The 13843-nt window shown below is 39.7% G+C and overlaps 1 protein-coding gene across 9 annotated transcripts in view; it reads left to right on the top strand.

The window, feature by feature from the left end:
* Positions 1 to 13843, top strand: part of KDM4B (lysine demethylase 4B) — a 72877-nt gene that overhangs the window by 2195 nt on the left and 56839 nt on the right. For all 9 annotated transcript variants that reach the window (XM_065748807.1, XM_065748802.1, XM_065748805.1 and 6 more), the window contains exons 2-5: positions 5132 to 5294; positions 7023 to 7198; positions 8425 to 8539; positions 9942 to 10135. In XM_065748807.1, the coding sequence (XP_065604879.1) occupies positions 5154 to 5294; positions 7023 to 7198; positions 8425 to 8539; positions 9942 to 10135 (626 nt within the window). In that variant the 5' untranslated portion in view covers positions 5132 to 5153. The remainder of the gene's footprint in view (positions 1 to 5131; positions 5295 to 7022; positions 7199 to 8424; positions 8540 to 9941; positions 10136 to 13843) is intronic.

Here is a 13843-nt window from a genome sequence, read left to right as displayed (position 1 = left end):
TTCTCAAACGTGGGCAACTTCTGAGAACCTGGGGCTGTTTTTATATAACAAGAAACGAGAAATTTTATATGGGTTGGGAAAACCAGTTCGTCCGGCCCCACTGGGTGAGCGTGTTGGCTGTGTATTTCTTTGTACGCTTATCAACTGGTACATTTTTGTTCTCTTTTGGAATGCCTAGTTCTAATACTTTAAACAGTCTGTTGTCATTCGATAAGAGTAATTAATGCTCAGAATTTACATCTTGTTTCAATGAATAGGGAAGTTCATGCGTAGAAATAACAGCATCAACTTGCTGCAGGCTTACCTAGGCATCGCATAACGCATTGTGAAAATCTCTTTGCAGTTAGACAAATTAAAAACTTCTGATATCTTTTAAGTTATTTCAGGCAACGTAGAGAACTACAAACTAGAGATACTATAAATTGAGCTGGAAGGATGAAAAGTTTTGTGCTGTTGAAATGGATGTGCAGGGCCCATTACTGTCTGTTCACTGTGCTGTACACAGTATTACTTGCAATACAGCATCTGTTAACTTCAAAGATAGATGATGGCAGAATACATCACTGCCAGCAAGTGATTTGCTTTGTGGATGTGGATGCCATCAGCGTGCTCCATGGCTGTGCTGGGCACAGCATGAAATGATTGTCATCGGTTTAGGAATCAAAGGTTGTTTTGTCGCTGACAGCGCACTGAAACCCCTGGGTGTTGCAGAATATTGGCAATGATGTTAACATCGTGGTGGTTTTATCTGCATAACATTGTTGTGGGATGAGGTGTTTTTTTCCCCCTTTTCCGTGTTTTTCAGTAAATTGATCACTACTTAGCAATGTGTTTCTAGCTTTCTTTTGGACCAGTATGTCCTTGTCACAGCTTATGGGTATAGTTACTTATTACCGTGGCTTAATTGATAAGGTATTTTGTTTTCATTGAGTGAACTGCCTTGTTTTATAACTTAAGAGCTCCTCCTGTATGTTCTTACTGGATAGTTACTGACACAGGAGAATGCCTGTGTGTCCTGTTGTGCTACTTGGGTGTAACATTCTGTTATTTTGTATAAGATCTTTATTCTTTCTATGCTTCAGCCAGGGCAGAAATGGCTTGCAGTCTTCAATTATTTATTCATTTTTAGCTTCTTTGCTGTATCAGAAGAATTGCTTCAAAGACATGGGATTGTTCTGTTGTTTCCTAAACCATTTGGCAAAAATACTGTATTTGAAATACAGCTGGAGCTGATGATGTTGGATGTTGGTGGGGTGTTCACGTGCTTTCCCGAGGAATTCTGTTGTTCCTTTACAGTTTCTGATGTATGTTCAGAGTGACAGGGAAGGTTTTGGTGGACCTCTGTGGTTTGCTGTTGTGGATAAGCAGTTCATGTGGATGAAGTTTGCTGTGCTTGTTCCCAGTTCTGTGTTGGCAAAACAAGCAGTGCTGCTTTGGCTGTGGTGTGAGTTGAGGTTTGGGGCTGCAGCTTCCACAGGGCAGAACTGAGCTGGGAGAGATTGAAGTTGTCAAAAGTTGCCTTGAAGCTCATATGGAAGTACCTTTCTTTTCTCTCAGTTCTCGAATTTGGTTCTGAACTTTCACTTCTTTGAGTCACAGTTTTGAAATGGATATGAAGTGTGTACATGCAGACTACCTCTTGTTTTCTCTTATTTGTGTGGAAATGAGCTTGTCAAGTTACTTACAGTGCAGCTGAGGACCGGTGGTCTTGCTGAAGTGCTGCCGAGCCGGCTTGGTGCTGCTCCCCCCTGCTGCCTTCTGCTCTGTCTCCTCCTGGAGATCAGTTCCTGGTGGTGCAGCTGATCCTAAGCTGAGAATCTGGGTCAGTGTGTCACATCCACTCTGTGCTGAACCTATAAGCACCTCGTTCAAAAAAATCCAAAAAAAGCAAACAAAAATCCCCCAAGATTTTGATTTTAAGTTGGCAAAATAGTAACGTTAATTAGAGCAATATTGTAAATAACTAATTTGTTGAAATTCTGCCTTACCCAGAGAAGACATTGAGCAAGGTGCTGAGACACTGCTGTGAGCTCGGAACTCTATCAGGTGTGTGGAAGGAAGGGAATTAGTCTTCATTAAGGTATTAGTCTGATATAGGAATTACCTTGTATAGAGTGATGCAGCAGTCAGGTTTTCTGTTACAAATTATTGGCTACAAGTTACTTAACAATATTTTAAGGTTTCCAGCGCTGCTGTCTTGGACTGAAGTATTGTGGGTTGAGACTTTGAATAGGAATATAAGCAGAAAAGAGGTTATTTCACTCTGGAAAGGGGTTTGTGTTTTCTGTGTGCTCCCAAGGTAAGGAAAGCTGAGGCCCTGCCCCATAGTTTGGGATGTTCAGGCAAAGAGAGCCCCAGGCAGTGAGCTGAGCTCCTGAGTTAGTGTTCTCCCGTGGAAGCATCCCTGGCTGACAGCAGTCCCTAAGCATGGCTATATCAGAACACACAGCCCTCAGCAACTTAGACCTCCATGTGCTGTGTTCTTGGTCTTATTTTTGGAGGAGTTAGTTCCATTTGTACTCAAAGGGTGTTCCTCTTGTTGCAATTCGTGTGATACAAGTCTGAATCTCAAAAAGACTGATACAGATGAAGTGTGGGGGTGTTTTGGTTTTTTTTTTCCTTTCCTTATAGCCTTGCACTAAAGATTATAAAGATAGTAAAAGACAGAGTAAAGATAACCGTTGAGCTGTGCTCTGAACTGAAATTTCTAAGACCAGCGGTTCCAGATCAGCCAGTGTGCCATCACTGATGCTGTCGTCGGTTTGTTGGTGCTAGTATTGGTTTATCTGCCCTGTCAGCGTGACAGTGATTTTGGTTGTGTAATGATTGTGAATTCAGTTGAGGGAGGCACTGCAATGAGCTATTGACTGCATTGACTGAGGTGATTTAATTTGCCTGTTTTAATTTCTTATGGATTTATTGATCTTAAATCCAAACATTTTCTGCTTTTAAATGTTGTTTGTGATGGCTAATAGATTTGCTGCAATGTGAAGGAAGATGTGAGCAACCGTGCGCTTACAGCTACGGGGATGTTTCAGGGGAAGATTTTGTTTTACTTTAATGAGTTATGCATGCTTGACTTTTGGAGAACCTGTCGTTCTGGGGAAGTGTAAAATGCATTGGGAGATGCTCAGGTTTGTCTCATCCCAAGGAGCTGGTGCTTGGCGCTGGGTGCTTGCTGTGCTGAGACCTTACAGAGCCATCTAAAGCTCAGAGCAATTCAGAGGCTAAAACAAAGTGAGAGATCTAACTGATTTATATAGTTGGAAAAAATATATAAATATATAAATATATTTTCCCCACAACATCTGGGACTTTTTCTGCCTTGTTTTGGAGTGGTTATCCTTAGTCCCCTACAAGGCTGTGTAATTCCCTGCTCTTATGTAGTATACAGAGCTGTAGAACTTAATTTCTCAAGTGAAATTAAATGTGAAAGAGCCTGGTGTGCTTTGCTGGCCGTGTCAGTGTCCTTGCAGCTACCGAGCACTGAGCAGTGCTGTATGTGTGCAGGCAAGCAAACTCTAGCATTAATTGCTAAAACTGTGTAAGGAGTTCCTGATTTTCTTTTTTCCACCCTATTGTTTATTTATTTTTTATTTTATCGCTCCCAGTTTTCCGGGGAAGATGGCATAAAACCTGGTTTTGATTTTTTCCCTTTTTTTTTTTCCCTTTTTTTTTCCTTTTTTCCCTTTTTTTCCTTTTTTTTTTCCTTTTTTTTTTTTCCTTTTTTCCTTTCCTCTTTCCGTTCCTGGCTGTGGGTAGAACTGCAAATACTGAGAGGCATCCACAGAGCAGATGGCGTTGGCGCAGGTTCTGTTTGGGAAGGAGCTCGGGTTTCTCTCTCTGGACCAGGCACACCGGCCTGGCTGTGCCAGTGCCTGTGTCACTTCTGTTCCTGCTTTAAAAATAGCAGAAGTGTTCTCATTGCGACTGTGTTTGAACACAGATTTGGGAATGGCATCTCTGCGTGTCCCACTTCTCCAGTGTTCACTTTGCTTCTGTGTTTCCTGGTAGACAGTGCCGCGCTCACTGATTAAAGCCGTGATAGGGCAGCTTGTCTCTCTTCTTCCTAGCACAAAGACTGACTTTAGTAAGATCTGGAATACTTATTTCATGAAGTCGGAATCGATTTGAGTCCAACCTCACTTGCAATGTGGGCCGTTGATTTTGAGTGCGACTGCTCCTGGAAAAAGCCCCACGGTGCCCTCTGCTGACAGCACTAGCGCAGTGCCGGATCCTCTGACGGAGCTGCTGTAGCTGAGCTGCCATTAAAATATGTTGTTTGCATTCTAAGTTTCTAGGATAACATTATAAAAGTCTGTTTTCAAAATGGCAATTTCGTCCTGGGATGCTTTGGATTCTTTTTCCCTACCAGTTATGAAAAATTTGAGCAATTTGACTTTTCATATTGAAAGGCACTTCGAAGTTACACATGAACTTTTCTTTTTCTTTTTTTAATGAATTGCCTGACAATTTTCTCTGTGTAAATGCAATAGAAGTGTAATGACACCACATTTAAAAAAAATCCTTGTATTTTTGCAATATTTTATATAGCCTAGCATAGGGGGAAAAAAAGAAATAGTGGCTAACACATTTGTCAGAATTGGTGAGTTATAAATTTTTTTGTTTGTTTGTTTTCACTGAAGCTAAATGTAAAAGCATTCAGATGGGAGGCTTTGAGGTGCAGCTAGTTCTGCACTGGACTGATACACACTGGAGACAGGGAGAAGTTTGTTGTTCTTCACTGCTTTTCTGGTGAGGCACTATTTCAGGTGATGAATGGAAGGGGCCAATGTTAAGTCTATTTATTTTGTCTATATTTAGGCTGTAGTTGAACTCTCAAGTAATACTGGTATTCCTATCATATTCCTCATGCAGTCATTTCCTCTGGTCTGCTCAAGTGTAGGTTTGGTTACATGATTATAAATATCCTCACAGTAGCGTGGCACTCTCCTGTATGCAAGTAAGAAGTCACCACTGTGATGGCAGCTGTTTTAGAATGGGGAGAGAGAAATCCCAGATACATTGCTGCCTTTCTATGAAATTCATTAAAGCATGTAGAAGGAAAATAATGATTAATTCTGTTTGTTTGTTTGTTTTTTCCCCTCTTCTTTTTTTCTCCATTGCTTAGGTGCTGCCACCCTCCTGGAAATATGGGGTCTGAAAACCCAGCTCCACAGAACCCTGGCTGTAAGATTATGACCTTTCGTCCCACTCTTGAGGAGTTTCGGGACTTTGGAAAATATGTTGCTTACATTGAATCACAAGGAGCTCACCGAGCAGGGCTTGCCAAGGTGAGTTTGCCCAGCTCTGGGAGTTGAAAGCTTTCTGAAAATTGCCTTCTTGAGGCTCCATTGCTAAGGTGCCTGTGCAGTGATAGCACTCAGAAGTAGTGTTCTTTTGTGTAGTCAGATTTTTAAAAATTGTATTTGCAATCTCTACATTTTGGTTTACCAATGAAGTAGAGGCAAAGGAGTTACAAGCCTTTCACGAGAATAAAATGAGTGTTTAGTTAAAGTATGTATTTTTTTCTGATCCCTAGTGAGGAAACAAAAACATTCTCAGCCCTTACAAAGATGGGTTAAGGGTATTGCCATGTCCCAAGTCTTGCTGAAGATATAGACAGTGGTAGCTAAAGTCATCAAGGAGCTGTGAGGTTTTCAGCTTCCTCAGATTGTTGGGAAAGGATCAAGTTTTTCAGGTCTGCTTAGGGTTTGATAGGGAAGGGTGTCTGAAGTCACATCCATATGAATGGGAATGGGCTTCTTACTCTTTAACTTTTTTATGCCCTAAGCAACTACCTTGTGCAAACTTGAATCTGGACCTGTAAATGTGTCATGTAGGTGTGTGATCCCCAAAAGTACCTGAAAGCCTTTTTGATATTCCAGAAGTAGTTCTGCAGCGAGCTCTGAAACATCTTTCCTGCTTTGCTTTGCATCCACGTCTTTACATTGAAACTGATGAAACGTTATGAGAATTCTTCATGTGATGCGTTTAAATTCCAGTACTTGACATATGAAGTATATGACGTGCCATTTGGAAAAGAAAAAGCTGTCTAGAAGGATTGTTTCTGTGGTAGTGTCATGTTCAATAGCTGAGAGAGCATTTGTTCTGACAAAGTAGTTGTTAAACACAATATTTAGCAAAACATAATAAAGCACATCAGAGAAGTAAAGCTTTTAGGCATGAAATAATAGTGATTTCTTTTAAAATAGGTCAATTACTGTTTTTATTTCAGTCGTAAGTAGAGCAAGGTATTGATAAAGGACTGTCTGTGAAATGCTTCCTTGTCCACTCAAGTGTACTAGCAAGTATGTTTTGTGTGTTCGCTGAGGTATGTTATTTTAATAAAGGTGAATTGCAGATGTTACAGAGAAATGACTTCCTGTAGGACTAAATCTTGACATTGCAAGTTAATTTCTGTGTTTAATTTATTGCAGCTACCTTTCAGAGCCAAGCAATAGCAGTAGGGCTCATCATATCCTAAAAGAACCATGGCTACAAAAATTGCTAACATGTCTTCATGTTCTCGTAACTTTTTTTTTTGTAACTCTTTAAACCAAATTAGATTGCAGATATATTTGTTTTCATTATACTTGCACACTGGATGTTTGCAGATGTGTCCCCTGTGATGCAGAAACACCCATAGGAATAATGGAACAGGATCTAGTGGAAGGTATCCCTGCACATGACAGGGTTTGGGACTAGGTGGTCTTTAAGGTCCCTTCCAATCCAAACCATGCCATGATTCTATGATAACGTTTGTGATTGCGAGCCTTCCTAGTTTAAAAAACAAACAAAACAAAAACAACATCCTCCCCAACCCCCCTTTAGTGTTTCTGATCTTCTAGATCTTCTGGTAATGTAGACTTCTGTGAAAGTAGTTGTTGGTTACCTGAAATGCTGCTGTTATCAGATAACATATAGCAGCAGGATGAAGCACCTTCTGTTTAAACTTCTTTAACTCAGTAGAAATTGTTTGCCTGTTCTGAAGATTTTTATTTATTTATTTTTATTTCCAGGTGATTCCTCCCAAGGAGTGGAAGCCCCGAAAAACCTATGATGACATAGATGATATGGTTATCCCAGCTCCCATTCAGCAGGTGGTTACTGGCCAGTCAGGATTATTCACCCAGTACAATATACAGAAGAAACCCATGACAGTGGGAGAATATCGGCGTCTGGCTAATAGTGAGAAGTATGTCAGTGTCAAGTGTACTTACATTGTGAATGGAAGAGTAGTGCAGTACATCTTTCTGACAACAAGCTGAAAAGAAAATATAGTCAGCTGTGTTAAATAGGAGGCATTTTGGAGGAATCAACATTTTCTATATAGTTAACCTCCAGAATCTCAAACCAGTAGAAAACTTCATGGTTTTTGGTGCATCTTTGATCTTTTTCTTGGAGTTGGTATAGAAAGGTTCTTTGAAGTCAGCATCAGACTAAGGCTGTACCCGAAAACAATGGCTTGAGGCTCCAAGAAGAGCTCTCAGTCTGTTAATTGTTGTTCTGGAAAATGTGTTTCATTGCTCAGGTACAAACATGAGTACATTTTTGTGTCTGAGTGTCTTCTGAAGAGCCTGGGAATGTTACAAAACACTTAGTTTAGCTGGGACAAGCTAACCAGTACAAGCTGCAGCTGCATCATTTTTTTTAGATTCTCTTTCCCAGAGCTCTGAAATGCTTTGAATTTTAACTCCAGCATTAATGACAACGTGCAATCAACTTTGAAATATTGCTAACAGTCTGTAAGAGTGCTTTACCTGTATTCAGCAAACTGTAATAACTTCATCTCACACATCGCTAGGATGAGGATTTGATGCTTCATGTAAGTGCTCATCCTGTTTGTCAATATGCACTAAGAGGTTTTGTAGAAAGATTTAAAAGGTGGTAAATTATATGAATCTGAATAGAATTAAAAATGGAATACATCTTCAACAACTTCTTGAGTGTGTCTGCTTTGAACGTTAACTTATTTTTATGGGCACTAGGAGACGAAGAGAGAAGAAGTTTAAAAGCATAGGTTGCAGGACTAGAAACAAAAGCACTTGTGTTGTGTGCTTTGCTGTATCCATGCATTGCAACATATTTTTAATCCAATTTATTTTTTTCTTTGCCTTTTTTCTTCCTGAATTTATTATACTTTTATATAATATAGTTTGTTATATCATAACAAATATAGATAATTTGCTGATCATATGTACGCTGCTTTGAGGTAATGAAATGGAAGACATGATAAAAACGTGTCCAGCTTTACTGCATGCTGTATAGAATGTGCTTCCGAAACTGTAGTCTTTCCCTGATGCTAACTAGTAGGAGTGTTAGCAGGTGTTTCACAGTGCTGAGAAATGCAGTCTTCTCGTCTGTCTCCAATGAGAGTGCCTTAGGGCTTCTTGCATCCTTCCTTTTCTGTGTTCTTTTCAGGTATTGTACTCCACGCCATCAAGATTTTGAAGATTTGGAGCGCAAATACTGGAAGAATCTCACTTTTGTCTCACCAATTTATGGGGCTGATATCAGTGGCTCTCTATATGACACAGTAAGTGAACGACTCCTCATTAATGTGTGTTTTTACTGTTCCTATTAGGGAACAGTGATTTAGAATGTGCTATATTTAGATTAGGCAATTAACTTAAAGCTGTGCCTCTCTTCTGTAGTTATCTTTTATGTAGAATGTGGTCTGTTGTCTGGAGCGTTGTCTGACTGTCAACAGTATAAACTCTGTGTTGGTATAGAAGTGTCTTTCTATTATCAGTATGGTTTAGTATGGATTTAATTGTAATAAACTTAGATTCTGAAGTCTTCACAGCCATAGACTTCAAAGTTACCCAGCATTTGGTACTGTGATTAGAGTATCACATTCTTGGACACGTTTTTGGAGTAGTAGTTTCTTCATGTACTGAATATACACTGTTTCCTTCAGTTAACTTCAAGTTCCTCTAAACAGAAATTAAATAATTGGATTACCAGTGACATCCAAAGAACATTTCCAGTTGTCCAATTACTGATAACGCTGCAAGCATTAAATTGATGAAATAACAAAATTCTCTGCACTTCTTTTCATCTCCATTTACAGCTGCTTCCTTTCTTCACTTTCTTCAGTCCGTTCTCTTCTGCCTGATGTTTTTTGTTTCTTTGTTTGAGTTTGATATAGAAAGTTTAAAGATTGAACATCTTGAGCTTCATTGTGTAGCAGTTACTCCAGCAAGCAGCATGGAGTTGGGACTGCTTGCATACATGTCAGCTACTTACCTGCATGTTAAGCACATCAGAGAAGGGATATGAAGGAGACTGTTGGTTTCCTTTTGGAGATGGTAAAACTCTTTAGGCAATCGCAAGGTTAAAGATTTGTATTGGTTTATTTTTTTTTCTATTCTTATATTAAGTAGAGAAAATCAACAGCCAGTTTTAGAACACTTTCTATTATTGCTTTTTTTTTTCTGCTTAAATACTTATAATAAAGAGTAGGGAAGATGGTTTAGTTATCTGAAGCACTGAGCTCATGTAGTGGCTTCTGCCTCAAAAGCTGCATTTCAGTCTAGTGGTTCTGATCAGCTGATACATACTCGCCAGGTGAAGAACACTGGGACTTAATGTCATTGAGAGAAGCGTATTTTACCCTTAGTTTATCTCGTGTTTAATACTAGATCAGTTAATGAATGGTAAAGTACCACAGTGTGAAAGTGCCTCTTCAGAGAACACATTTAGTGAGAAGGTAGTAATCAGTCCCTTTGCCAAAGGGTAATGGTAGTGCGTCCTCTTCATGATTATTGATGAAAGTTAAAAGTAAACCTTCTGGAAACAGGTAGAATTAAATTAATACAAATAAATGAACCTTCAGAATACCACTGGGTATGATATCCAAAAGGAAGCTATAGGCTGTTGCTGTGCTACACCAAGTCCTGATGTACTCCAGTACAAAATATTTCTTTTGAATATAGGATGTGGAAGAATGGAATATTGGCAATCTGAACACCCTGTTAGACATGGTGGAACACGAGTGTGGTATTATTATAGAAGGTGTAAACACTCCCTACCTCTACTTTGGGATGTGGAAGACAACGTTTGCTTGGCATACAGAGGACATGGATCTCTACAGTATCAACTACTTGCATTTTGGGGAGCCAAAATCCTGGTAAGTGGTATCTTCATAGGTAATAGCTATGTTCCATTGCCTTGCTGTACTCTACAGTGAGACCCCTGCAGAGTTCTTCTTTTCACATCTTATTCCATCACGCCTACTTAATCTCTCACTTCCTTTTTTTTTTCCTCCTCTCTTTATCTACATTTGAAAACATAAGCTGGTTGGAAATCAGTTTCCACAGAAGTAATTAATAGATAAGGATGAAATTCTGAAGCTAGGAGATCGGGAGTAAGTTAGCAAGAACCAGTATTTTTTTTTCTCAAACCTCCTATTCAAAAATATAACCAGAGAGACTTAGCTAACCCAGAAGAGCTTTGCTGAAGATCTTGATGTGACTAATAAATATTGACATTTGAGTGCAAATTAGAGCTTAAATGTCACTGTGAAACTGCTGTCATTATGCCCTGGCACTGGCAGACAAGATCCTCCCAGCTCTCTCCAATCTAAGTCCCTAGTGTCACTGCATATCTCCAGGCTGTTAGTGCCTGCAGGCATATAAAAGCTACCAACAACAAAGATGCTGTTATAAATGGGTATAGTGTTCTACAGTCTTGAAAAAGGGTGGAAGGAGGGGCCGGACTTGCAACATTCAGCTATAAATGTCCCCTTAAAGAATCTTTTCCAACATGTCAGAAAGTTTGTTTTGCCAGTATTTGTGATTCTTAGTCTTCTTTGTTCAGGCAGATGTGCATGGGTTTTGCAGAATCATTAACTTTCAGTTTTTTAATATATCTTCAGAAGCAGATAGATCACAATTTGATACTCATCTCCAGTAGGTGGTGCCACGAGTACACAAGAACCACTTTTCTTTGCCCAGGCAGTGCAGTGACTATCAGCCAAGGCACACCTCTTGTGGGCTGAAATAGACCTAGAGTGTTTCTGTGCACATGAGTTAACTGCTCTAAGAGCTGTACAAGCAGCTGGCTTGGGGTTTGCATCAGTATTGTGTGGTCATATCTGCCTCTGACCACTCCTTCCATGTCTGCATGTCATGAAATTTGCCAGGCCTGTCTTCTACTTGCTTTTCATTCTGTTCTTGCAGTACAGGGTTCTCTCTTTCAAGAAGCAAAAGTAAGAACCAGGTTACTTTGAAAAGAAAAGCTAGATACAACATGAAACTAATGCCTTAGGAACAAACAAACTCACACACTGTGAGCAAAACTTAGAGAATAGATGTGGCCTGAACTAAACCTACATGCATCTTAGGAACTCCTCTTGTCACTGTTGGTGGTGTTTGTTTGTTTGTTTTGTGTAATTTAAATGACAGTATTTGGTTGCCAACATATTGTGTCTTATCATAAGGATAATAAACTCATTGCATGAAGCTGTGCTAAACAGTAGCTTTTCCTTATGTTCTTGTACGTGTTTATATGTTTATTTTCTTTCTTGTGGGAAATACAGATTGTGTGTAGAAAAACAAAGAAACTTTTCAAAAAGGAAATCCCTGAACACCTGCGTGTAGTATGTGTGTATGAAGAGGGTAAGAATGAAGAACTAAAAATTGTAGGTGGAAGATTTTATCTGACAAATACTAGATCTTAGAAGTTCTCAGTAGCTTTTATTTCTGTCAGGTCCTGTTAAGCAGTTTGGGGGCATGCTAGGGGAACACCTGACAGTTCCCCTGAGAAGAGTTTCAGATGTTGAAGAATTCAGCTGCTTGTATTCACAAATGGAGAAGAGAGATCATAAACCCTACTTGAAAGGAGCTCAGGTCTTTCTGGTTAGAAGTCAAAGCAAGAATATGTTCTGCACCTGGTTTGGGAGAACAGAAAGCTTAAAAGGGAATGAAGGGGACCTATGCAGCTGTTCTGTAGTTGTACTGGTCTTTTTGTGGTAACTAGTTATGTAAACCTTATGCAGCTGGGGAGAAATTAGGATTTTGAGGTTAGACCAAGTTTCTTGTTCAAGGTAACTTCTTATCTACGTAACTGTGTAACAAAAATAGATGTATTGTGACGGGATGCCATTGCTGGTTTGGAAGGCCTTTTGTCTTGTTCCCTTAAGCGTGAGGCAAGAGTATGCCACTTGCCCAAGTCATTTCTTTCTTCTTCACTCTGTCAACTTCTGTTAATGAGTTCTTAAGCTCTTCTGTAAAGAAATGTTGGTTTTTAAGGGGTAAATCTGAATACCTCTTGGAGCAGACCTGGAACTTTGCATCCACACAAGTAATTGCTTATCTTCTGGATACGATTGCAGTGGATCCAGAAGGTCAGGTGGGGGAGCTCTTGGACTTCAGTGGTTAAATGCCTGCGGTCCAGCCTGGCTTTACTTAAGGATGTCTGAAACGTTAGGGTTTTTTTTTCTGGCACTGCCTAGGTAGAAATTTCCCAGCTTCCTTCATCCTTTTTATAGACTCCTTGATTCTGACAGTGATCATCTTAGAAACACATCAGGGAATAACAGAAGTGTGGAGAGTTACAGAGTCTACCAGTTTGGGGTTGAGCTCTGTAATAAGAGGCAGAGTTATTGTTTGGCTGCCAGAGCTTTTTGTATATTGCTAGTGTTCTACCCACAGATTGTCTGTTAAAAACGTAACTCCGCTGTCCTCTCATAAATTATCTTAGGCTATTTTAATTCAAGCCGTGTAACCAAAACCCCGCTTTGCAGGGTAGTGAGTGGGAATGGTGAGAGGCCACCAGTGCTGCTTTGTCATAAAGGTAAGTCAAGAAACGATCTGGGCCAGCTGAAGTTGCATCCCAGACCTCATTTGAGTGAGTTTGGCAAGAAATAGCATGTTTACTTTCTATGGAAGAGATGAAGGGCCTTTTCAGGGAGGTATGGATATGGACATACCATGAGATGCCACCTCAGTGGAGAAAGATAAACTGGAGGAATTTCTCTCTTTTTTCAGATTTAAGAAGATAGCTATCAAAACATTATTTTGCATGAATCTTTTATTTCTATCTTGTGAATTCTAGATTATACTTCTTACAAAAAAAAAAAAAATGGAGCTTTTCGAACTGGGATTAGAGTTCATGTAAATGTTTGTATTTAGGCAACTGAAGATGGCTTCTTTGTACAACCCAGGAAGTAGCTGCATGGGCATACAGCTCCTTGATTAATATGTGTTTCTTTCTGCTGCCAGCACGTTCTTGCACTATTCCTTTGCCGTAAACTGAGTGGAACAAAGCGTAGCAAAATGAGCTCTCTACCCAATGTTGTGTCACTAGAGATTCAGGTTAAAATACTGTTCAGTGATAAGTGAAGTGCTTGAGTAATGAAGGGTCACCCAGTGATGGGGGAAACCTAAGGGGGGAGTAATGGAAGAAAGCTTTTTTCCTTCTTCCGGTCTCATGAAATGATTTATCTATGTCTGTAGACTGCATTTTGTTTCTTAAATTTTGTCTCCTAACAAGAAGAACAAACACTGTTGTCTTTAATCAGTGTAACTGCTGCAGCAAAGATACCAATTCTGTCTCTTTAGAGTTATACTTACCTCTTTTTGAAGTTGATCCTCTTCTTTGTTGTGCTTTCTGTGGGGTATACACATCTGGTCTACAGCATAGTCACACTTCTGTTGATTTAACTAGAAAATAAATCAGATTAGACTAAAGAGGTAATCTGGTAGGTGTGGGCACTGTCCATCCAATACACCACGATTTCATTGTGTACCTTCATTTTAAGCTTTTCAGGAAGGGAGCTGCCAGACGGAGTCTGTCGCTTATTCCTCAAATTATAAAGAAATGTTCCTCTCACATT

This window comes from Cyrtonyx montezumae, unplaced genomic scaffold (assembly GCF_038088225.1).
Source record: "Cyrtonyx montezumae isolate F1298 unplaced genomic scaffold, pur_monq_1.0 scaffold_51, whole genome shotgun sequence".
Classification (NCBI taxonomy): domain Eukaryota; kingdom Metazoa; phylum Chordata; class Aves; order Galliformes; family Odontophoridae; genus Cyrtonyx; species Cyrtonyx montezumae.
The sequence above is the reverse complement of the archived record's forward strand: the minus strand, read 5'-3'. Positions and strand labels throughout refer to the sequence as shown.